This window comes from Hibiscus syriacus, unplaced genomic scaffold, assembly GCF_006381635.1.
Source record: "Hibiscus syriacus cultivar Baekdansim isolate YM2019G1 unplaced genomic scaffold, ASM638163v2 tig00000324_pilon, whole genome shotgun sequence".
In the NCBI taxonomy this organism is placed as follows: Eukaryota; Viridiplantae; Streptophyta; class Magnoliopsida; order Malvales; family Malvaceae; genus Hibiscus; species Hibiscus syriacus.
Genome location: NW_024061780.1, coordinates 81912 through 109555, shown reverse-complemented (window position 1 = coordinate 109555; position 27644 = coordinate 81912). Strand labels below are relative to the sequence as shown.

General features: G+C 35.9%; 1 protein-coding gene and 2 pseudogenes across 1 annotated transcript; 2 read left to right on the top strand and 1 right to left on the bottom strand.

Moving 5' to 3' along the window:
• Positions 1-189: 189 nt before the first annotated feature.
• On the bottom strand, positions 190-19235 carry LOC120162524 (annotated as a pseudogene).
• On the top strand, positions 14666-20457 carry LOC120161593. The gene is made up of 13 exons (XM_039171844.1): positions 14666-14911; positions 15452-15516; positions 15661-15818; positions 16072-16187; positions 16277-16416; positions 17126-17308; positions 17682-17931; positions 18017-18093; positions 18286-18322; positions 19322-19385; positions 19532-19620; positions 19927-20011; positions 20103-20457. Exons 1-13 carry the CDS (start codon positions 14674-14676, stop codon positions 20455-20457), a joined length of 1857 nt encoding a protein of 618 aa, XP_039027775.1. The 5' UTR covers positions 14666-14673.
• A 2829-nt stretch (positions 20458-23286) lies between these two features.
• LOC120162427 lies at positions 23287-25321 on the top strand (annotated as a pseudogene).
• Positions 25322-27644: the final 2323 nt, after the last annotated feature.

Below are 27644 nucleotides of genomic sequence, written 5' to 3'. Positions count from 1 at the left end.
TTGCACAGGTTAATTTTTTCTAAATGTAATTTTAATTCAAGTTAATCAAATAAATTATGGAAGTGTTAACCTTAAACAGCCCTAAGTGCTTATAAAATGAGGAATGCATTTACTTTGGGCTTGGGTGCAAGCAGATTAACAAGGGCAAGGTTCTCAACACATACAATATAGTAAAATATACCGAAAAATGATAATGTGCTGAGAGTTGGCAACTAATATGGGACATTCTTGGGCAAGTTCCGAATGACATTATTCTTCATGCCAACTTTTGTACGCATTGCCTCCACTCCCTTTTTATTCATTGCTTTCATCACCCTTCATTCTCACTGTTTGCTCTCTTGACTGCACGGTTGCTATTCCCATACTCCTGTACCTGAAAATCAGTGCAGAATTCCCCCTTTGATATATATATACACACATGATTTAGTTTTTGATGGTTGTTGCAATTGCAGTTCCTATCATAGATGATAGACTAAAGATTTGGTAAAGGGTGAAACAGACCTAGAGGCCAGAGCAGCTGTAATGGCCATGCTATTTGCAGGTGATGGATGAGGCTTCTGGCGATAGTAGCGCAAGTATTCTCGGGAACCAAGTGTTTTACTTGTTATTTCCTCACCAGAGCTTTGTGATAACAAGCTCCGAGCCACCAACAAGTTCTACAGAGTTTCCTGTATCACCAGCTGCAACCAACTGCTTCCCACTCTCATCCACATAGCTGTTTCCAGAGAAATAATACTAAGCAAAGACAAATTTATATATTTAAAAAAAGAAATAGATAAAATGAGATGCATACCTGCTGCTATAATCATAGAATTCTTCCAACTCAGCTTCCTCATCTTCATCACCATCACCATAATGCACCTTGCAATGACCTTTGGCTGCCATATGTTTCCTAACAGCTTCTAAGCTAGTGAAAGGGTGGCAACTTTCTTTACAATACAGACACATAAAATCCTTCTTAACCTAAAATAACACCATGAACAGACCAAAATTCAATATAAAAATATAACACATTTATTCAAAACCAGAAATCACATACAACTTGATACCTTAAGGCCGAGGTAGGTGAGCAAGCCTTCTGGGTCCTTCAAATACTCAACATCAGGAATGAAGAAACCATGCAACTTATGCATGTGAACCATGCAACTCTCAATTGTATCGTGCTCCAGGTCACACATTAAACAACAGCGCGGATCTAGTTCCTCATCTTCCTCCTCCTCTTCTTCTTCATCTTCTTCCATCTGATCACCGGCTCCATGCTCAGTTACATTCAACTGGTTTAAGGAAATTGAAGCCTGACCAACCAGTTCTTCTGGATCAACTTCCTCCCACTCGTCTTCGCTTTCCTCATCATCTTTATCCCTCGTTTGGGGAGGTTTGTTTGCAGCACGGCGAGGAAGTGGCTTGATAATTGCATTCTCCTCTTGAGGGTGACCGGTTCCTTGAGAAGCTTGCATGATATGGGCTCGTGACTGAGATGCTGAGAATAAGCCATGGAACTTCGATAGTCCTTGCACAAACACCACAACTGTAAAGCATTGGGGTTTCATTCTGCTTTTGTTTCTCTTGAGCAAGTGCCGATTGTCTTGCCAGAAACAGAGCTTCCGTCACTCCAGGAACCCCAGCTACCTGATTTAAATAATTTTACAATTAAAACCCACATAAGAGACTTTTCAAGCTTTGATATAGTTATTAGTATTGTTTATCTTATAAAATGATGCACCGATAACATCAGATCATGCATACGATTAAGTCGCAGGGAATTTTTGTTCAATTACTCACAAATGAATACAAGGATAAAATAATCTAAAAGGGAAACTTCAACAAAAAATCGAATATTCGAATATGTTCAGAAGTAACACAACAAATTAAAGAGAAAAGTAATCAGGAATAGTTTTTAAATAATGACCTTGCGCTTGAGATTGTAGCGATGCCATTCGGACTTGTAATGGAGCTTCTGATCTGCATCGTCGAGGAATTCTTTGTTACACGCGTTGCAGGTTGGACCGGGCATTTCCTCTTTTATTTTGATCAGAGCAGTAATTATCTAAAAACTTGAGTTTAGGGTTTGAGGGATGAAGGGAGGTAATAGGGTTTGCTAAATATATTATATAGTATATATTGTTACAGAGGCAACCTCTTCTCCTAGTCGGTGACGTTGAAGGTGACGGTGAGGTAGAGGCGGCTCAGCTACTAACGTATGAGATGAGATAAAATGCTGAATTCCAACCTGATGGGCTGGGCTTACACTATCTACGTTTTCCATTTGAGTTGGGTTGAATTCCAATGATTTATTCAATTAGTTGATTATATATTTTCTAACTTTTAATAGAATTAAGGGTTAACTACATTGAAAATCACTTATGTTTCTGTTCTATCCACTTTTAGTCACTGATTTCGAAAAATATAATATATGGTCACTTTCGTTTCTATTTAATTAAGATGTGGTCACTCCGAGTTAGCTGTCGTAGGAGTTAAATATTTTGATATAATCACACATTTGGTCCATATTATTTACATATTCTCTCAATTTAGTCATACTTTTAATAAATTAAAATAAGTTTAATCCTATTTTACAACTCGGAGTTGACTTAGAAATTTTTCGAGTCAAGTTGAGTCAACTTTTTGAGTTTCAGTTTAAATTTAATTATAAATATTTATAATATTATGATAATATTTTATTCTCATTTAAGTGATCTTTTATAACCATATACAATACATGTGTATTTCTTCCTATTTTTTTTATATGTGATATACATTTATGATACATAGTCGAGAGACTCAAGTAAACTTGAAAATCAATCCACTAATTACTAAAATTTTTGAGTTATTCGAGTCGTATTTTACGACTCAATTTGAACTTTAAACTTTTTCGAGTCGAGTTGGGTTTATGAAATTATAACTCAAAGTTAATTCGAGTAAAATTTTCAAGAGTTAAGTAAAAAAATCGTAATTCGAGTTGAATTTTGCTCACCCCCAATGCCACGTGTCACCGTTCGGTCAGAGGATTAACTTTCATAGACTAGACTCGACTTTAAATTTTTTTCAAGTTCAAACTGAGTTGTAAAATATAACTCGAATAACTTAAAAATTTTAGTAATTAGTGGATTGATTTTAAAGTTTGAGTTGAGTCTCTTGACTTTGTATCATGAATGTATATCACATATGAAAAAAATTATGAATAAATACACATGTATTGTATATGGTTAAAAAAGATCATTTAGATTGGAATGTAAAAGCCCATGTTATATAGATGAGAACTATAGGTATAGTTGGCATGCCAAGGGTAGAGGGTCTACGCGGTCCTTCGGGACAAAATTCTACGCGGTCCTTCGGGATATATATATATTCTTTGGAACATGTGTGAAGTCTGGTGAGACACATATGTGATCCCTAGCATATGTATATGATTCTTAAGGAATTCTATGTGGTCCTTATGGACATTATATGGCACTACGGTGCAATTCTATGCGGCACTTCGGTGCATTTATACGAGCTGTGGTGACAGCATAGTGCACAACCTCACAATACTCAGATACCTTAGGTTCTCAATATGATATCATGGGCCAATAAACTCATTAATACAAATTCATGAATGTTAAAGTAATATGCTTACAGGTAAGGATAATGGTGATGTAAACTACCTTGATTAAGTATAAGCTTTCATCTCATTTCATATCATTATGACATTTTCATTACATTGCCTTGTTATTATTATTACATTGCCTCACTAAGTCGATGAATTAGCGTGTGAGTATTTCACACGTAGGATCCGAGAAAGTAGACGAGACAGGTTAAGCAGCTTGACAGCATTACTCCTGCAACCATCATATCAGAAGCAACTTAATCAGTAGGTCATTTTGTTAAGAAAATGGATGTTGGCATGTAATTAAAAAGTTAAGTTGTGTATGCTCTGAATATTTTAGTAAACTTATAATACCATATGTATTATTGTATTTTCGTAATAAGTTCAAGTATTTTACTATTATTTGTAATATGTGGTGTTTTAAAAGTCAATGTAATATATCTGACTCGTATCCGGGTTGGTATACGGGTTGGGGGTGTTACATTTAATGGTATCAGAGCTATGGTTTAGCCGATTCTAGGTATAAACCAGAGTCTATAGTCTTTAAATGGAATACATGCCAACAAATAGTGAGAACTTCTGATCTGGTATAGTATGAGTATGTTGTTTTGCTAATAGAACAATGTGTTTATTCTTATTAGATGTCCAGACATAATAGCTCCCGTAGTAAAGCGGGAGAAGATAGGCATGCTGAAAGTAGTAATTCACCTGCCCTGGCCAGGCAAGGTGAAGAACATGCATCTCAAGGAGTGCCTGTGCAAGATCAAGATACGTTATTCAGAACGTTAGACGCTATTCTGACGAGTCTTCAACCTTCTGCTCCACTAACTCAAAGAATAAATGTAGCAAAAGAGTTGAGAGGCTTAGGAGCTCCTGAATATAAGGGAGAAGCTGAGGAAGGTCCAGTGTCAGCGGATATTTGGTTGAATGATTTGAAAATCATGTTAGATGGTCTCCACTGTTCTGAAGTGGAGAAGTTAGATGGAGATGTATCTTTATTGAGGGGTCAGACGAGGATATGGTGGACGAATGTCACCATAAGGATGCCCATGACCAGTTGACTTGGTCTTTGTTCTTAGATGAATTCAAAACAAGTACATAGGAGAACAATTCATTCGGCAAATGAAGCAGGAGTTTTTGAATTTGAAACAGATGAACCGCTCTGTATATGAGTATGAATGTGAGTTCAACAAGCTGAGTAGGTTTGCATCCGAGCTTGTGCCTACCGAAAAAGAGGCTTAGGAATGGTTCGTGGAGGGCTTACGCCCTAGATTGAAAGAGATGTTGATAGTGTTAAATTTGTCCTCGTTCCAAGAGGTGATCAATCGCGCCAAGGCTCTTGAAAGAGCTCAGAATGAGAGATTCGGGGATTTTAGAGTTCAAACATCAAAGAGAACGGGTGCTTCTTCTAGCTCAGTACCATCAAAAAAGGGGAAGAGACTCGGGATTTCGATCACAAGCTAGATCAGAATCAGTTGCATCGTCTGCTAGGGGAGCAAGTCAGGCAAGACCTAGACAGTCGTAGTCAGTGGAATCTGGTGCTGGGAGATTTACTCCGAGTCAAGTGAGACAGTGTCAGCACTGTGGGAAAAACCATTATGGGGCTTGTCGGATGGCTGCTGGGACTTGTTTTCGATGCGGAGATGCCGGACATTTTATTCGGGATTGTCCATTGATTGTTGGTGAGCCTGCACCATCTGAAAAAGTTGGTTCTTCCTCACAAAGAGGATGAGGAAGAGGCAGAGGAAGGAACCCGTCTGAATTCTCTGTTCAACCTGAAGTTCGATCAACCGCACGGGTGTACAATCTAAATACAAGTGAAGACCGTGATGACCCTGATATTATAGCAGGTACTTTTCAGTTGTATGATAAATTAGTATTGGTACTGATTGATCCGGGTTCTAATTATTCTTATATTACAAGTAAGTTAGTAAAGGAATTGAGGATTCCCTTAGAAGCTACGAGTAATGAAATTATAGTAACAACTTCGTTAGGCCTTAGTGCCCGGGTGGATAAAGTCTGTAAGGGGTGTCCTATAAAGGTTCAGGGAATTGAATTCCCTTCTAATCTGATGGAATTACCCTTTGACGAGTTTGAAGTGATTATGGGAATGGATTGGTTGTTCCGTTATTATGGAGATGTTAATTGCAGATTGAAAAAGATAACCCTAAAAAGTCCAGGAGGAACATAGATAAGTGTGAGCAGTGAAAAGTTTAATCCCTTAGCAAAAGTAATGTCAGTAATGTCAGCTAAGAAGCTATTGCTACAGGGATGTCAAGGATTTATTGCAAATGTAATAGATTTAAGAGTTATAGAGAAAGGGTTAAAAAGAGATTCCAATTGTTCAAGAATTCCCTGAAGTTTTCCCGGCTGAGTTGCCAGGATTACCTCCGGATAGAGAGGTAGAATTTCAAATTGAAGTAATGCCAGGAACCGCTCCAATTGCAATGGCACCTTATCGGATGGCTCCAAAAGAATTGCAAGAGTTAAAGAATCAATTGCAGAGTTTTAGAAAAAGGATTTATTCGACCAAGTGTGTCACCTTGGGAGCTCCGGTGTTATTTGTTAAGAAGAAGATGGATCAATGCGTCTCTGTAATGATTATCGACAGCTTAATAAGGTGACCATCAAGAACAAATATCCCCTTCCGCGCATTGATGACTTGTTTGATCAACTAAAAGGAGCTTCGGTATTTTCGAAGATCGATCTACGTTCGGGTTATCATCAATTGAAGATCCAGGAGAAAGATATTCCGAAGACGGCTTTCAGAACGAGATATGGTTATTATGAATTCATCGTAATGCCATTCGGAGTAACGAATGCACCAGCTGCTTTCATGGATCTCATGAACAGGATTTTTCAGCCCTATCTGGACCAGTTTGTTGTTGTCTTTATTGATGACATACTGGTTTACTCGAAGTCCATTGAAGAGCACAGCACACATCTGAGGCTAGTTTTGCAAATTCTCAGGGATAAAAATCTCTATGCGAAATTGTCCAAATGTGAATTTTGGCTAAAACGAAGTAATTTTCTTGGGGCATGTGATCTCGGCAGTTGGGATTAGAGTAGACACTCAGAAGGTTAAAGCTATAATGGATTGTGAAGTTCCTAAGAATGTGTCTGAAGTTCGGAGTTTTCTTGGACTTGCCGGTTACTATCGAAGATTCGTTAAGAATTTTTCGATGATTGTGCTGCCTCTAACAAAGTTAATGAGAAAGAACGTACCATTTGTTTGGACTTCTGAATGTCAAGAAAGTTTCGAAGCTTTAAAGAGAATTCTGACGGAAACTCCGATATTGGTTCAACCGGAATCTGGCAAGAATTTTGTAGTATACAGTGACGCATCCCATAACGGGTTGGGGGTGTGTATTAATGCAAGAAGAAAAGGTGGTAGCGTATGCATCGAGACAGTTGAAACCACATGAAAGGAATTACCCCACTCATGATTTAGAAATGGCTGCTGTAGTATTCGCTCTCAGGATTTGGCGTCATTATCTTTATGGGGAGCGTTGTTACTTATATACGGATCATAAGAGCCTGAAGTACCTGATGACTCAAAAAGAGTTGAAATTGAGGCAACGTAGATGGGTAGAGTTCTTAAAAGATTATGATGTGATAATTGACTATCATCCCGTAAAGGCTAATGTGGTAGCAGATGCTCTGAGTAGAAAGACGTTTGCAGCTTTACGAGCTATGGATGCAAGATTATCTTTAACGGGAGATGGTGGTCTTTGTGCAGAATTAACCCTTAAACCAGCATGGTTGGAACGAATAGGAGAATTGCAAAGTAAAGATGAAGTGTGTTTGAAAAGAATTGAACAAGTAAAGAACAAAGAGATTAAAGACTTTGAGATTAAGTCAGATGGAAATCTATATTGTAAAGGAAGAATTGTAATACCCGACAATGACGACTTGAAGAAAGAAATATTAACAGAGGCTCATTACAGTCCGTTAACGATGCACCCGGGTGGAACCAAGATGTATATGGATTTGAAGGATCGATTTTGGTGGTCAGGGATGAAACGAAGCATCATCGAATTTGTGTCTAAGTGTTTGATATGTCAACAAGTCAAAGTCGAGCATCAAGTTCCATCAGGATTATTGCAACCGCTTTTCATTCCTCAATGGAAATGGGAAAATGTTACGATGGATTTTGTTTCGGGGTTACCCTTGACTCCGAACAAAAGAGAATCAATCTGGGTAATTGTTGATCGATTAACTAAGTCAGCGCATTTCCTTCCAGTTAGAACGGATTTCTCTATGGAAAAATATGCAGAGCTGTATATTAGAGAAGTTATTAGATTGCATGGAGTACCTGTTTCCATAGTCTCTGATCGAGACCCTCGATTCACTTCTAGATTCTGGAAATCTTTGCATGGAGCGTTGGGAACTCGTTTAAACTTTAGTATGACTTTTCATCCTCATACTGATGGGCAATCAGAGAGAACTATTCAGATATTGGAAGATATGTTGAGAGCATGCGTAATGGAATTTAAAGGATCATGGGAAAAGTATTTACCGCTGGCAGAGTTTGCTTACAACAATAGTTATCAGTCTAGTATAAAGATGGCCCCATATGAAGCATTATATGGAAGAAAATGTCGTACTCCATTAAATTGGTATGAACTCAAAGACCGAAGTATTCTTGGTCCGGATTTAATTCAAGATGTAGAACAGAAAGTTCGAGAAATTCAGCATAACCTCAAAGTGGCCTCTGATCGGAAAAAGTCTTATTTTGATCTTAAAAGAAAGGAGATTGAATTTGAAGTTGGGGATAAAGTGTTTTTAAAGGTATCTCCATGGAAGAATGTGTTGAGGTTTGGTCGGAAAGGAAAGTTAAGTCCCCGGTTTATTGGACCATATGAGATTGTAAAAAGGGTGGGACCTGTAGCATACCAATTGACTTTACCACCAGAAATGGAAAAGATTCACAATGTATTCCATGTCTCAATGCTTCGAATATATCGATCGGATCCCTCCCATATCGTAAATCCAGAAGAGATCGAGGTACAACCGGATATGACTTATGAGGAAGAACCGATTCAAATTTTAGCTCATGAGGTTAAGCAATTGAGGAACAAGACTATTCCATTGGTTAAAGTTTTATGGAAGAATCACAAAGTAGAGGAAGCAACATGAGAGCGTGAGGAGGATATGAGGAATCAGTATCCCCATCTCTTTTCTTATTGAAAATTCGAGGACGAATTTTCTTAAGGGAGGGAGATTTGTAACATTCTCCATGCCGGGTTAGTGATTAATTTGCAAAGTTTCAATATTTGGTGATTTAAGTAAAATGATGGAAGAGTTCAATGACCTATTTGAGTTATTTGGTGTAGGATTGAATTATAAAGAAGGAAAATTATGAGGGCAAAAGAGTAATTTAGTAAGTGAAATAATTAAATATTCCTTAGGGTGATTTTATAAATCACGTGGGAAGCATTTGAGATAAACAAGGTTCCAGACATTTCTCTTCTTCTCTTTCTTCTCCAACCGTGAAGCTTGCAAGCAAAGGTGAGTTGTCTTCTTTTGGATTAATTCTTATGAGTTAAGCATGGGTTTGGTTAATGAAGATTTAGGAAATATGATGGAGAGAAACAAGGATCCTAGAACTCAAAGAATTGCAAGTTAAGGGAGATTAAAGGTTGAGAGCCATTGAATGAAATCTTAGATTAAAGGTCATAATAAGAATTATAAGCTGGATTTGACTTGTCATCAAGCTAATTAAGAAGTATGAGGTGATAGAATTAAAATTAGAACAAGTTGGAATTTGAGTAAGATTCTTAAATTCTATATGGATGATTAGTTTTTTTAGTTTTAGAGGTATTGAATGGATAATAATTAGTTTAAGTAAGTGTATGAAAGTTAAGAGTATTAAAGGGAGTGAAATATGAATGTTTGAGCTGAAATGAGATGATTTTCGAGCTCAAATAGGATTTCTGGGCTGGGGGAATCGGTACCCATTCAAGGGGAATCGATACCCCCTCAACGAATATGAATTTCCAGAATGCTAGAGGGGAATCGATACCCCCAGGGGGGAACCGATTCCCCCATAAAAAAAAGACTAAACTATTAATTCCTTAAATTGGTAGGCTATTAAAGATTAATTTCAAGACATAGACATCTGATAATCATCTTGAAAATTATGTTTATGTAGATACTGAGCCTACACGAGTTCGGGAACAATCTACAAGTAGGATCGATCGAGGAAAAGGCAAAGAAATATAGGTGAGTGCATATGCATAGCATAATTATAGAATATACTCAATTCTAGACTTGTGATAAGTCTAGATTTTATATCCTGGTACATGATCATATTATTATTAGACATGACATGAATTCATATAAAATGCATTATATGACATGAATATGCAGGAAAAGTTATGAGCTATGTGAAAAGGTAAGAATTTACATGTCTACGCGATATAGACTACGTGAAATGTAAAAGCCCATGTTATGTAGATGAGAACTATAGGTATAGTTGGCATGCCAAGGGTAGAGGGTCTACGCGGTCCTTCGGGACAAAATTCTACGCGGTCCTTCGGGATATATATATTCTTTGGAACATGTGTGAAGTCTGGTGAGACACATATGTGATCCCTAGCATATGTATATGATTCTTAAGGAATTCTATGTGGTCCTTATGGACATTATTATATGGCACTACGGTGCAATTCTATGCGGCACTTCGGTGCATTTATACGAGCTGTGGTGACAGCATAGTGCACAACCTCACAATACTCAGATACCTTAGGTTCTCAATATGATATCATGGGCCAATAAACTCATTAATACAAATTCATGAATGTTAAAGTAATATGCTTACAGGTAATGATAATGGTGATGTAAACTACCTTGATTAAGTATAAGCTTTCAACTCATTTCATATCATTATGACATTTTCATTACATTGCCTTGTTATTATTATTACATTGCCTCACTAAGTCGATGACTTAGCGTGTGAGTGTTTCACATGTAGGATCCGAGAAAGTAGACGAGACAGGTTAAGCAGCTTGACAGCATTACTCCTGCAACCATCAGATCAGAAGCAACTTAATCAGTAGGTCATTTTGTTAAGAAAATGGATGTTGGCATGTAATTAAAAAGTTAAGTTGTGTATGCTCTGAATATTTTAGTAAACTTATAATACCATATGTATATTATTGTATTTTCGTAATATAAGTTCAAGTATTTTACTATTATTTGTAATGTGTGATGTTTTAAAAGTCAATGTAATATCTCTGACTCGTATCCAGGTTGGTATACGGGTTGGGGGTGTTTCAATTTCCATGTAGTTAACCCTATAATTAATTGAAAACATACACTCATATAAAAATTATAACTTTAAATATATAATCTTTTAAATATAATTTGATTGGTTATATATTATTGTAACACCCCAACCCGTATCCGATCCGGATACGAGTCCGAGATGTCACATTGACATTTAAAAACCTTTATTCTTGCAAAATAACAGAATATTTGAACTTATATTAAGAAAATACGATCATATATTGTTCAATTATGTTTTTTATAAAATTTTGAGGCAAAAACGTATTTATGAACAGTAAAATATGGTATGAACAATACCGTGAACAGTACCATGAACAGTGAAAAAAATCGAATATAGATTGTGTATCGATGCACTGCTACATTAACTTTCGTAAAAATACGTATAAACTCGTAAAAATCTAAGCTTTCATCCGTATAAATTTATCAATTACATATATGCATTTAAAACATTACAAAACTCAATCATATGACTTTTCAAACCGATTAAAACATATCGGATTTAAATCCCTTATTTACATGCCAACCACTATCCTTATTACAAAATGCATACTATACATTTCTTTTCTGATATGATCTTTGGAAAGAAGAAACTGACTTGTCTTGCATAATTTTTTTTACCAATCTTCATCTTCTCGGAATCTACGCGTGAAACAATCACACGCTAAGTCATTGACTTAGTGAGGCATATAGAACATAATTATATGCTAACTGTAAATTCTACAATACATGAACATTTGATATTACCTTATCGTACCAAAACATATATTATTTTCTGTAATATATACATACATGCACATATCATGTAACATAACATCATTAACATACTTATCATTTCTCATTCTATCATCAATAATTTCTTTATATACCATATCAGCATATAATGTAAACTCTAAATCACACCATTGCATAAACAATTACCAATCTCATATAACAAATACATTTCACTTAGGAATATACACAGTATCACATATGAATCTTGTAAATAATTTTGATGTCTTTTATAGGCCCATGTACATTACTGAGAACTTAAGGTATGTGAATACTGTGAGGTTGTGCACTATGTTGTCACCACAGCTCATATAAATTTGCACCGTAGTGCCACGTAGAATTTGCACCGAAGTGCCGCGTAGAAATGCACCGTAGTGCCATATAATATTGTCCATAAGGATCACATATAAATTTCTTAAGAATCATACACATATACCAAGGATCAAGTAGGTGTCTCAAAAGACCTCATACATGCTCCAAATAATACATATACGTCCCGAAGGACCACGTAAAATTTGTCCCGAATGACCACGTAGAATTTGTCCCGAAGGACCGCGTAGACCCTTGACTCTTGGCATGCCAACTATACCTCTAGATCTTATGACACATAATATGGGCATTATCTTTCATATTTATTACATATTCATATCGGCACATAGTTTACTTACACGTAGAACATTTTCATATGATTCACTTTCACATGTCATATGGCTTATATCTTGTTCTTATGTCTTCTCATAGACATATCATTTCCATACCTTTATCACATAGCTCATATAATTTTTCATGCATATTCATGTCACATATTTCATATAATTTTACATGGAAACACGTAGATTGTTTCATATGGTTTATATCATTTCTCCTTTGTTCATATACATATGTCATATATACATCACATAACACATAAGATAACATATCGTGCACATCACATAGTTGTTATCATTTTTTTTTCATATATCTTCATGTAGTTCAATATCACATATTGCACATAATAACATATTACACTTATACACATTTCATATACTCATGCACACATAAAGATCACATAACATTTTAGAAATTACTTCTTACCATAATAACTCTGTCACTGGCTCGTCGCAAGCCAATGTTTGATCAATAACATTAGTACAATTAAATTGCACTCACCCTAGCCTTGATTTGATTCAATCCTAACTTTTCGATTGTTCCGCAACTCGTTTAGGCTCGATATCTACATAACATAAATTTCAAGACGATTTTCAGAAGCGTAAACCTTATAACTTGTTATTAATAACTTAGGATAATTTAATGAACCAAATTTCAGCTTTTCCTTTAGGAGTGCACCGATGCACTATGGGTGAATCGATACCCAAAATAACTTCGAAATATCTATGCATCGATGCACCCCTTAATGCATCGATGCACCTTCAAAATTGTCTTAGTGCATCGGTACATACTTATAGTGTATCGATGCACATGTCCAAAATAGCCCGAAATTCATCAATACTTCACCCAAATTTTCATGTAAAAATCTTTATCATGCTACTAAATTCATCTATAACAACTTTAACCAATTCCTATCATTCCAACACCCTATAATCTTCCATATTTCGTCCAAATTCTTAAAGCTAAGAATCATACCAAATTTTCCATGTTATCCAAACTTAATTCTAACACTTCTAACTTCTTATTCTCATAGATGACAAGTCAAATTCAACCTCCAAACTCATTTAAACCTTCTTATTCAAAATTTCACTTAAAACCCCATTTTCTTTAATCTTTCATAACTTCTTTACCTTTTGATTTTAAGACAACTTAAGCTTTTCTTAAGCTTAGTTATCATCTAATTATCAAAACCCAACCATAAAATCAACAAATAATTAACTAACAAAGAAACTCACATTTGCCTTTGGGTTTCACGTGAAGAAGAAAGAAAAAAGATGAAGAGAAGTTTTGGAGAAAATATCTCTTTCATCTTATCCTTATATCCTTATTAATCACATTTTTAATTAATTTCTAAGTCAAATGACCATTTTGCCCTTTACTTCATTTAATAATTACTAATAACCTTTAGGAAATATCTCCATAGAAATCATTGAACTATTCAACTATTCTACTTTAATCACCAAATTCTGAAATTTTACAATTTAGTCACTAACACATAGTTTGGGAAGTTACAATTATTTTAGTCATTATTGACATATAAAACCTTTTTATCCATCATGAGTGATCATAATAACATGTTGATTAATTTCTAAATTTAATTGATAATAAAAAGATTTTAATAATTAGGTGAAAAGACATATGAAGTACATGTATATTTTAAAAAACTAATGTGACTCTCGTATTATTTTTCTCTTAATGTGGCCCTTCAATTCAGAAAATAAACTCAATGTGACCATTCAACCAACGTTTTTCGTCATTGACCGTTATGGTGTTGACATGACGGTCCACGGTACTAACATGGTAATATACAATGGTTGATAACGTGACAGATAAGCTACATTGATAACTAAAATATGATTGTTGGATTGTCACATTAGTATCATGGATCGCCACGTCCGCACCATAAACTACCACTACAACACCGTAACGGTCAACGACAACAAACGTTGGCCAAATGACCACATTGTTTGTTTTTTGAGTTGGAGGGTTATATTGAGAGAAAAAAATAATACGAGGGTCACATCGATTTTTTAAAAAAATACAGAGACCACTTTGCCTTTTTGCCTAAAACTTAATTTTATTTTATAAAGTTTGAGGGACTAAAGAACTATTAAACCCAAAAAAAAGAAATAAAAACCACTGCTCTTGTTCTTGAAATCTAAACCATCCAACTCGTTTCCATTCCCGCCGAAAATGGCCGAAAATATAATAATACTTGAGAATTTAGGCCAATTGAATTTGGAAATAACGGTTATTAACCACTCTAGAAAAGGAACAAATAATCAAAGAAACGAATGAAATCAAACAAATCACCATGAGACCTGAGCCTGACGGACCCCTTTCTAACTAACCAGCTTCTCTTTCATGTTTCATCCTCCAATATGGCCACCATTTCTGGAGCTTCCCCACGCCGAGACGCCCAATCGGGTGCCATGCCACCCGAGACTCCTTACGATCGCCCCGGGTTTCTCAATTCAGCTCTGTATAACCCTAATTGGATCTCCAGGAACATTTTCCCTCCAACTCGCGCCATTGTTACTGGTGCCGCCCGGGTGCTCACCTCTGTTCTTGGCTTTGAATCCTCCTCCTCTTCGTCTTCGGAATGCGGATCCTGTCCAGGTTCCATTTCCCTTTTTTTGCATATATATTTTCAGAATGCGACTTTTCCCACTAATTTACTCTCTCAACTTAGTTTAATGATATCTTGGGTGGTGCTAGTAGCTTTAATTCTAGTTTTTTTTTTCATCTCTGCGATCAAAGTATGAGCGTTTTTTTAGCTGTTCAATTCCACACAAAATCGGAGAATAGCATGATTGCAGGCAGAAACGTTAGTTTTAATTTTTATTGTGTTATGCTTCCCTTTTTCAAAATGCTTCGCTTTGCAAGCCAACCTCTTTATGGCTGCGCGTTTTCTGGGATGCTACGTACTGTAATTTTTTATTCTTGCGTATGTCTTCATCTTTCCCGTCCTTTTTCAAGATGGCCCTAACCTTTTAAATGATTATTAAGCACATTTCTTTTTATAGGAATAGAGGCTAATATATTAACATTGGATGAGAAAAACAATCCATGTTGCTACATTGTCCATGCTTCTGAAAGCAGTTCTGTTCCCTCATGTAGCGCATTGCATTTGTTTACTTGTATATATTTTTGGTGCAGATGACTCTCTTGACAACAATGATGACCAGGAAGTCTCATCTCAAGGGGTTCATGCAAGTGAAGTTGTAAGTGTTCCACCCTTTATCCTTTATGCCACGCTTCAAAAGGAATTTTGATTTCTCTCTTAAAACTTTATGTGATGATACTGGTAAATTTGATGCAAATTCATGATATTCTTTTTCCTTATTTTTGCTTACTTGCCATGGTAGCATGTACACATTCCTGACACAATTGATGATAATAATTATCTTAGAGGACGCTTTAGTTGTTTCTTTGGGGGACATCAGAGAGAGCCCCAATCTTTTGCAGGAAAGAACAAAGCCAAGCATATAGTAGAGCAGCTTCTCATGCAGGAGTCTTTCTCAAGGTAAGAACTTGATTTTCTTACTTTCTTATTTGGACTTTTAGCTTGCTTTAATCCCTTTCTTCTTCCTCCATAAGGTGTTCTTCTCATGAACTGTGTGATTGACACCTAGTAATTCATGTACATTATGACATGTTTGGTGTTTAAATTCTTGGGCAAACTTCACATGACATTTTTTATTGATTTAACTGATTATCTCTCATTTTTATGTCTCATAAGCATAGTTTAAGTCATAAACGGATGCTATTTTGACCAGGCAAGAGTGTGATAAACTAACAGATATTATCAAGTCGAGAGTTGTGGATTCTCCCGCAATTTGTGGCTTGGGGATTGGGAGACTAGATGAAACACCTGAGAGAACAGGTGGAAATAGTACAGCTTTCATAAACTTGCGAGATACCTGATTTCAAGAATGAAAGAACAGCATTCATGGTTGACTGATTATGTTGCTTGATTCTCAGATGCTGAAAATCATGATTTTTGCAACAAAGCTGTTTTTGAGGCGGCAACAAAGTTGTTGGAGGAGGAGAAGTCAGGACTAAATTATAAGTCAGAAGTGCCTCATGGGACCTGTGCACTGAATTCTGTTGTGCTGAAACATGTTTGTAACTCTTTTTTAGTATATTATTACCATGACTCTTTCTGTTTCATCAATGATGGTAGGCATTGCTAGCTTCTTAAGTAAGGCTGTTGGTATTGATTAACCCCACTTTGCCTCATATAACCTAATAACTTATGTTGAATGTTCTTTTCTTTCCCTACTCTCATTGATTATATTTCATCTCCTTTCTGCTTTGAAGAGTTTCCTCTACCTCTCACTGCATATAACTTTTAAGCTGATATGTTTAATGGTTTCTTGCCTCAGATAATTTTATGTCGAACTTTCTTTTATTCTTCTTCTCCTTCTAACCTTGGTTATGTGCCATCTCTTTCTGCTTGGAAGATTTGAAATTATGCTTTACCTCTGTTTTCATACAACTTTTAAGCTATTGCCTTTTCATGTGTTCTTTGCTTCGTTTTCTGGATACATGTCTGTCCACGTCTCTATGATGTTTGTGTGTACCTTAAATTTACTTGGTTTCATGTGTTATAAAATACCAAAATATACGTATAGAATCATAGTTTACTCACATTTGTGAAGGCAACAATTTAAAGCAATGTCATTTCCTTTTTGCATATATTTTTATTGGAGTACTGATTTAAACACCACTGGTGTTGAAGAAAACTAAAAATGAAAACTGTTGATAACTGATTGCTATATTAGTACAAAAATATGCTCATTTCTATCTCAGTACGTTTTATTGCAGCAGGATGTTGAAGGTGAAGTGGGATCACCTATGGACATGGCCAGGTCATACATGCAAACCCATCCTCCATGGGCATCACCTTCTAAAAACAATACTGATTTTAGATCTCCATCATCAGTTGCAATGCCACTCTTCAAGGAAGAGACACCGTATTCGATTGGGGCCAATTTCCTGTACTCATGCAAGGTATAGGCTTATTCCTATGAATGAATTTATGTCATAATTCACAATGTCTCTTATCCAAATACATGTAAAAAGACTGATGGCTACTTTGGCACGTAAACATGTGGTTTGATCATAGATGGATATATATGATTTTCCAGCTAATCGTTTGTGTTACTTCTGCAATATATTTTGGGGTTGAGCATGTGTTTCTTTTTTTCATAGCAGAATATAAGTTAAATTACAGGTTTCTCTAACCCAAAGCTGTTTGAATTTGGTTAACTGGATTGGAAAAGATGCATGTCAGTAATGTGCATGTGGTGTAAGATTGTCTGCAATTCTTTTTTCCCCTTGGTTGTGATTTAATTTGCTGTTTATTGTTTTAACACAAATGCAGCGGAAAAGAAATTCTCTTGCCACCGGCTCATGGAACATCCAAGATGAAATACGAAAAGTGAGATATAAAGCAACGGAAGAAATGCTGGGGAATCTACCGTCCTCAACAATTGCTTGGTCTTCATTTCCATCAGAACATAAAAAGGTTCTTGATTCTATAGTTGCCAATAACTTAGAACCTGCTAAGGAAGACAAGTCACATAGTTCCAATAGGCCAGTAGAAGCATCTATATGCCTGGCTGCAAAACCAGGTGCAGTTTTTGCTATCAGATACTGTTTCTAGGTTATAAACTCATAATGATCAAAGACATTACCTCTCTTCCTTTGTCCTTTCAGCTTCACAGATTACAAAAGATGTATTTCATATTGGTGCTTTACCAAGATCAACTCCACTTGATTGTGAACAAAAACTGGTATGTTAATGGTGGAACATGAAGATCTCATGGCGCTTGTTAAAATGTCTTTAATTGTGCAGTTATGCAAATATTTATGCCTTTAGTATGTAACCAAAATATTTCCATTGTTTTTATAGATTAGATTTATGTTAATTAATTTTATTAATCAATGTGTATGGTATTTGATAAATTTATTATTTTCTTACAAAGGCTATGCAAACCACTCAAAGCATTGAGGTGGAAAAAGGTATTCTTACAATCCTTTCTTTCATTTATTGTCTCATATCAACATATACTGCATGGTAAATATTATTTCATCAACTCGAGGAAAGACGGTTGCAACCTTATTTTTTACTTGGTTGCATGTCTGCTAGTTACAGAGCAATCAAATAATTCAGGATGTTGGTGAGACTTCCAATTTTTTTTAGCATTCAGAGATGAATATCCTGTTAACTTTAAAACTTTCAGTAAGGATTATACTAAGGTATAAATAAAGGTTGATGAGTATCAGTAGACTCAAAACTGTACTCCACCCGAGCATTGTAAATTTCTTTCACCTAAAACATAACCTATCTTGTTAAATTTGCTTTGTCAAGAAAAAGGATTTAATTAGTAGGTGTATCAAAGTGTTCTCACTTGGTTATTTTTTAGTTAGCCACTGTTTTTCATTCATGCTTTTGGAATTGGTCATGAAAGAAAGTAGGAAAACGTGGGGTTGTGCACCAGTGCAATTCTTATTCCCGAATTTATGATTACTGATTCATGGACATAAACAGAGCATGTGGTGTCCTATTTGTGGAAGATTGATGGGTTATCTCCTGGAATTGTCCATCTAGCTCAGTTGGTAGACACAAGGTTCTTAACCTTGTAGTCCGTGGGATCAAGTCCCATTGAGGGCAATTCATAAAGGAGGTCTTCCACGGAAGCTGCTCTCAACCTGGCGTTGGGGGCAACCTACTACCCTATCTCCCCCTTACCCCCATTACATATGGGAATAGGATTAGCTAATTTTTTATGGGTTATCTCCCGCAAGATCTTCCAGTGGTTCAATGCAAAAGTAGTGGTCTTATTGTTTAAATGCTCTCAAATCTAATGAATTTGTGATCGAGACATTTCCATTTTTAATTGTGGATAATTGCAGCTACATTTTATACCCTCTCTTTTTTCTTCTCTTCTTTACATAGTCATTTTACCTAATAATTCTTTTCCTCCATGAAATGTTTCTAAATGAGATTTTTGTGATCAGACGAGACATTAGAGGTGGGGCAAAGACTTCAATCACCAATATATATAAAGACCGAACCACATAGGTTAGTCTATATTTCTCATTAAATCCCATCCCACCCCCCAAAAAAAATCAGCACTGATATTGAATGATTCCCTTTGAAAATTTCGTCTTTTTGGTGACAAGGTCAATGGTCATTTTCTTTTGACTTCTAATCTATTCATGTCTTAGTGATGTTGATGATCCCGATGCCAATCGTTTAAAGGAATCCAATGGGCCTATCCAACCGTTTAGCTGTACTAATGAAGGAACTGTTCAGGGTAAGAAACCACTTGTTTTGAGTTTTTTTTTCCCACTTGATGCTTACAAATTAATTTAGCTCTTCTTAGCTCATGTAAATATAGCTCGTCAGTAACATTCACAACAGTAAAATATAACAGCTTGCATGATTCAGATAGAGTGATTGGAGGATAAAATAACTTGGAGAATTCTCAACTGTAGGCTTTATTATATTGTTTGGGTGTTTATTTCCATGCAACATTTTTGGTAGGAGAAAGTTGGAATTGGTCCGTCATCCAATGCTTAGTTTCTAACAGGCCTGCTTCACCACTAAGCATAATTTGCAGATTCACAGGTAGAAGATAAAAACCATTGGACATTAAAAAAAGTTGCTGGAATAGGCAGCCCCAGCCGGTTCCCTTCAGGCTCCAAGTAATACAGCTACAGCTAGCTTTCAACCTGCATGGTTTAAATTTGTATAGCCTTGATTAATTTTTGTTTAATCAGTTGTCCCTCTTTTCAGTATGTCTTCTGAAGCGGATAAAGAGCAAAATCCTAGACCAATTATTAGCAAGGAAGACGAGGCAGTTGCACGCGGAGATGACAATGCATCTGGAGTTGCGGCAGAGGAGAAGCGTAAGCTTCTGTGTGAGGCTTCTACGGAGGTGCCAACGGCAAATGAAACCGATGCTCCTGCCTCTGGTTCCCAACACAGTTGGAACATGCAGCATGAAGGTTCGCCAGACCAGAATACACCAACCTCAAAAGGCAGCTTGGCAGGCAAAAGCGACTATAGTACAGAGAAGCAGCAGCAGCAGCAGCGACAGGGAGACAAAGTGAGCAGATACAGCATGAGAGACAGAGAACGACGGCGATGACACAATATCATGCACGGACTAATTGTAAAATGGCGCGTGTAAACTAGCCGACGCGAAAGATGATGGCATGACAAACGGAACATTTGTAAGCTGTAGGAAAATTTACAAAGACGGTATCAAAGCCACCCATTATTTTAGCTGCGTAGGGTGGTTGAGATTTAGGCGTCAGATTTTAGGTGGGAATCTAGTTCGCTACTTTTTCATTCATTAACTTCGGTACCACGATCATTCAAGTGTATAAATATAAAAACTTATGAATGGTGATTGAACATGCATTACATAATATATGTAAAAATCATAGACGGAAATAAAAAATTAGCTGATCATATTCCCGTATGTAATGGGGTAAGGGGAGGTAGGATAGTAGGTTGTCCCCAACACGCTAGGTAAGACCTCCGACTATTATGAATTGCCCACCGTAGGACTCGATCTTACGACCACAAGGTTAAAAGTCTTGCGCTCTACCAACTGACCATAGACGGAAAACAAGCCCACCATATATTTACAAGCATCTGTTCACATTACAAGTCCTCTACGACAATGTTTTTTTCCTTGCCTCTTTCTTGGTCGGACCGCATGTACGTACCAAAATGTTTTATTCACATTAAAAATAAGATGACGATTTATATTCATCAATAATACATAAAAGGTATATTTGACTATATATAAAATATAAATCCTATAAAAATATGAAAAATTATTTTATATATAGATTGTGTAAAGTTGTTATATGATATGTTTAAATTTTTAAGTTTTATAATTAGGATGTATGATTCATGTTAGAGTTTAACATTTTAAATTTCAAAATTTAGGGTTAAGTACACAAATAGTCCACTGACTATAGGGTACTACATTATTAAGTCTCTTAAATGTTAAAAGTTATAAAATGATCCCTTAACTATAGGGGTTTGCTTTATTAAATCCATCGACTATTAAAAGTTACAAAATAGTTACTCGACTATTCATTATGTTCCAAAGTTGTCCTTTTCCGTTAAAAATTTAACGGTTGTCTAAGCGATATTTCGGGATCAAATTATCATATCACAATCAACAAGTTAATGTTCAATTTAGAATACCGTTAATTTTTTAATGAAAAGGACGAGTTTGGAACATAATGAATAATCATGTGACCATTTTATAACTTTTAATAGTCAAGGGACTCAACAAAGTAACACTTTATAGACCAAGGACCATTTTACAACTTTTAACAGTCAAGAGACTTAATAAAGTAGTACCCTATAGTCAAGGGATCATTTTTGTACTTTACCCTATAATTTAAAACTATATGTATTTTTCTTTTATTTCATTAAGGGCCAAGCCCAATAACTGACAAACAGTCTCGAATTCAAGCGGCAGCATGGGCCTGAGTCATTGTGGGGAGGGTGTTTTCTTTATGAGAAAATAACTTCAGTGACCAAAAATCTTAGATAATATACGATTTTGACCAACTTTTTTTGGATTTGCGAAAATGACCAACAAAATCGCAATGCGATCTCTAATTCGCATTGCGATCTCCACTATCGCAAATTCACGTTGCATTTCGTATTGCGATAGTTGAAATTCGCGTTGCGTTTTTACATTTCGCGTTGCGATAGTTGGAGATCGCGTTGCGATTTTCCATTTCGCGTTGCGATAGTTGAAATCGCAACGCGATCTCCATCATCGCAAATTCGCGTTGCGATAGTTGAAAATCGCGTTGCGATTTTTCATTTCGCGTTGCGATAGTCTACAGTTGTCGTTGCGATTTTCCAAATTCGTTGAAAAAAAAGATTTTGTTTCTTAAGAATTTTCTCTAAAAAGATAGTATACGCGCGGACGTGTCGAAGACACGTACCACGACCACGAGACGAGACGAGACGGACGGCGGCGGCGGTGCGCGAGAGTCCCCCTTGTTCTCCATCACTCAACAAGGAAGTGGGAAAGCCAAGCCTTAAATACCATTCCCAATAGTGTTTCCAATACAATGTGGGATTGAGCATTACCAACACTTGTTTCCAATACAATGTGATTATTCAGGAAACAATTAACAATCATGCACCTTAAAACAACTGAATCAACAACCAATTACATTAGTATTATACGATTAAATATGTCATAATTAAAAGTCAATCTACAATCAATCGTGATTATTGTAATTTTAAGCAAAACATTCAAAAATAATATCACTATTTAAGGCTCAATCCTACATAGTATTGGGAACAAGTGTTGGTAATGCTCAAATCCCACATAGTATTGGAAACACTATTGAGAATGGTATTTAAGGCTTGGCTTTCACACTTCCTTGTTGAGTGATAGAGAACAAGGGAAACTCTCGCGCGCCGCCGCCGCCGTTCGTCTCGTGGTCGTGGTCGTGGTAATAAGTCTTCGACACGTCCGCGCGGATACTATTTTTTTAGAGAAAATTCTTAAGAAACAAAATCTTTTTTTAACTATCACAACGAATTTGGAAAATCGCAACGACAACTGTAGACTATCGCAACGAATTTGGAAAATCGCAACGACAACTATAGACTATCGCAACGCGAAATGGAAAATCGCAACGCGAAATGGAAAATCGCAACGCGAAATGGAAAATCGCAACGCGATTTTCAACTATCGCAACGCGAAATGGAAAATCGCAACGTGATTTTCAACTATCGCAACGCGAAATGAAAAATCGCAACGCGAAATGCAACGCGAATTTGCGATAGTGGAGATCGCAATGCGAATTAGAGATCGCATTGCGATTTTGTCGATCATTTTCGCAAATCCAAAAAAAGTTGATCAAAATCGTATATTATCTGGGATTTTGGGTCAATGAGGTTATTTTCTTTTTCTTTATACCTCCCCCACCTATCCTCTCGTCTCCGGTGCTTGGATCAATAAGATCAAAACCTAGGCTTCGGTTGCTTCAGTGAAAAGGAGTTACAATAACAACAATGCATTCCTCAATAGCCCAGAAAACATGGGAGTTGGAGAACAATATTCTCACAGTTGAAACACCAGACCCTCCATCGGATTCTATATTCTACTACGACGAGGCGGCTCAACCCAGAAAACATGCAAGAGAAGCCTTGGGCCAATGACCCTCACTACTTCAAGCGCGTCAAGATCTCTGCTCTCGCGCTCCTCAAGATGTTTGTTCACGCGCGATCTGGTGGTAACATAGAGGTGATGGGTCTGATGCAGGGGAATACTGACGGCGACGCCATCATTGTCATGTACGCCTTTGCTTTGCCTGTTGAAGGGACTGAGACTAGGTTAACGCTCAAGCTGATGCCTACGAGTATATGGTCGACTATTCCCAGACCAACAAACAGGTTTATTTTTAATTCTATTTTTTTATGATTTTGCTTTAAAGCTGGCGTTGATGAAACCCTAAATCATCCCAGTCTCAGTAATTTAAGTAGTTCAGCACCCTAGCCAAGACGAACAGGAAGATTTGATAATTGAATTTCAGTTGAACTAGATGGTTTTCACTTGCATCCTCGCAGTTACGTGTTGGTGAATGTAATGCTTTAAAACAAACCCCTTAGCACTGATTAGTAAGTAAATAAATAAATAAATCCCAAGTAATAATTGAACACTTTAAAAGGCAATAAATGTGAGATGTGTTTCTTTGCGTTACCCACAATATGTATTAGTATCGGAAATATGTGTTGCTATATAGTCTCATGTGTCTGTAAATATGGTAATGTTGTTGTCTATGAGAATCATTTCTCTTAAGAAGAATAATAAGATGGTTTGTTTTGTAGGCTGGTCGTTTGGAAAATGTGGTTGGATGATACCATTCTCACCCAGGCTATGGATGCTGGCTATCCGGGATTGATGTCTCAACCCAAATGCTGAACCAGCAGTTTCAGGTGCCCTTTCTGGCAGTTGTAATCGATCCAACAAGGACCGTTTCGGCTGGAAAAGTTGAGATTGGAGCTTTCAGGACATACCGTGAAGGCTATACGCCTCCCGATGACCCCATCTCTGAATATCAGACAATTCCTCTAAATAAGATCGAAGACTTTGGTGTGCACTGCAAACAGGTTATTATGAAATCCAATTAGCCCTATTTTCGAGAATGCTTGTCCCCTTGCTGTTGAATTTTTTGTTGTATGTTTTCCTGCAGTACTATCCATTGGGTATAACTTATTTCAAGTCCTCTCTTGATTGTCACCTCCTGGATCTGTTATGGAATAAGTACTGGGTAAACACCCTTTCTTCTTCACCTCTCTTGGGTAATGGAGATTATGTTGCAGGACAAATTTCAGATTTAGGTAACTCTTATTTTCTTGTTTAATTTTGTTATTTTGTGAGTAAGTTCTTGGTCGTTTATTTTGTTGACACCATTCCTTCTTGCAGCTGAAAAGCTGGAGCAAGCAGAAAACCAATAGGCTCACTCTTGAATCGGCCCACTAGGACCCCCTAGAAAGAAAGTCTGTATGACTTTTGGTATTTTGTATGCTCAAGCTATTTTCAGAGGATAATTGATCTTTCTCTCAATGAATGCAATGTGGCTACCCACTTATTAGTTGCAGGAAGAATCTCAGCTGGGTAAGATTACTAGAGATAGTGCAAGGATAAATGTGGAGCAAGTCCATGGTTTGATGTCACAGGTGACTTAGCTGTTCCAGATTGTTGGAAACTCTTTCTTTAACCTTGAATTGATTATAACATTCAGTTTCAACCATTTTATACCTCTAGGTCTTCAAGGACATTCTTTTCAACTCCGTACGGCAGTCAAACAGGTCTCATAGCGAGCAATCTGGTCCTGAGCCTATGGTTGAAGCCTGATCCTAACATCCTGCCAGATGAAATGGTTACCTTGAACTTGAAAGACCAGTTTTTGCAAGAAGAAACACATATATACGGGATTACATACTGTGTAGTGTTAGAAATCGAATCCTTTTGGGCGGGGTCATCATGGATCCGTTGCAAACTAAGCTTTTTGCCAAATTCTGTGTTAATTTGTTCATGTCGTGTAATAAATATTGAGTCCAAGTTTGCATACTATCTCTGCCTCTAGTCTCTACTTTGAGTCTTTTGTGCCAATTTTTTTTTGCAATTTTCTCCCACGCTATTAACCTTTTTTTCCCATCACTCATCATCGATGGTTCAACCTAATGATTTGCACCATTAATTTCTTTTGTTTAACATCATCATTACTCTTGGTGGTGCTAATAATAATTTAAGAAATGTACATAAATGTATCAGATCATAATCATTCAATCTCATAACATGCCACGAGTCTCAATGCAACATTCAATGGACTTTTCAAACCATATTTATTCATTTAAAATACATCCAACCAGAATCATTCTTTATTAATCATCATAAAAATTGATAATTTGGGCAGTTTATACCCGAAAAATCATTTGTGATAATTCATTCAAACACATTTTCAGAAAATTTCATATAAAAACATATTGGATAATTCATACCCAAATTAAATCATATATCATTCGTAAAGCCTTTATAAAAACATTATGGAATTATCTCATAATTAGAATTAAATCATCTTTAAAAATCATACGAGGTTGACTTATCGCAAGTCTCCCTCGATCAAAATAATTAAATAAATAAATTGAACTCACATTTGCCTCACCCCTAAACTTTCCTACAATGTTCTCTTTTTCCGTGTACTCTGTCCTTCATTTTCGAATCGCTAAAATCAGAAGATTTGACATAGTCTGTACGACATCACATATATACATCATTTTCGAATCATATGTTAATATTTTACTAACATGATCTTATTCCGATGAAAATGTAAATTCTATAAAAGTGATCGATACTAAATCATTACATAAACTAAATCATACTTCCATCATAATTTCAAACTTCTCAAAATACTTATTTAATTCCATAAATATTTATTTCCATCGTCCACCTTCAACTTTTACCAATTATACGATCATGCCACTAATTATGAATTATTTCTAGAGTTCATCTTAACTTTTTCATTAAATTCACAATGATCCTTCATCATTATGATCATTGCACATTTATTACTAAAATTTTCAGCACTTCAATAAAATACTCAAATTAATACTTTAACATTCAAAAACTTACAATTTCACCCTAAACTTTATTAGAATTGTCAGGTTCAACCATCCACCTTTATAAACTTGCAATTTGATCCCAACTCCATAATTAAACTAAAAAATCAGCATACTAATAAAATTTCCAGCCTTGCATTATTTTACCCAAATGATACTTCCATATTTAAGAAGCTTACAATCAAGTCCTAAAATTTATAGGACCTTTCGAATTTCCACCTTTAAAATCTCCCAAATTTGGAATTTGATTTCAATCATCTTTCTAACTTAAATTTTTAACATTTCAATATTAAAATTCCACAATGAACACCTCAAATATCACATTCATGCTATAATATCCCACAATTCTCAATACTTATAAATTAGCTCTTTTTCTATTTTAAACTTTTAAATTAATCCAAATTGATCTCCAAATCACATAGAACACTTTCAATATCAATCATAGACCATAGGAAATTTTTCAACATTTTTTCCTTAATTTTCCCCTTTGTCTGAATATACCTACTAAGCTAGGACTTGATTTCCATTCAATTTTAAGCATGAATTCAATCTCCTTACATCAAATTCATATTATTCTAATCATTATAACATCAATTCAATCAAAACTCAATCATTATCTATAAACCCTAACCATGGCCAATTATGATATAAACTTCTACACTTTAATTTAATCATCACCTAAGCTTTAGAATTAATTTCCAACATCAATAACATAAAAATCTTCCACTAATCTTCAAAATCAAAATTGTTCTTCATAAACCCTAACAAACAATCTCATCATCCAAGCACAATTTCCATGAATTTTTTATACCAAATGATAGAGAATTTCAAGAGGATCAATTCTCTATTTCATTCTTAATTCAAAAATCAAAGAAAATGGCTTTAAAATGGAAAAGAAACTTTCTCACCTTCCATGGAGTTCACGGCAGGTTGGGGCAGAAGATGAACAATTTTGCTGATTTTTCCCTTCATTTGTTAGCCTTTACACATGTTTTAATCTAATTTAATGAATTTAAAATTCATTTAATAATAAATTATCACTTTACCCTTAAAAAATGTAATAATTTCCATTTTTGCCGTTGAAAATATCTTATATTAAAATATTCATGGTCAAAGATAAACCAATTTGAAGTTGACTTTCAACTTTGGTCATGCATT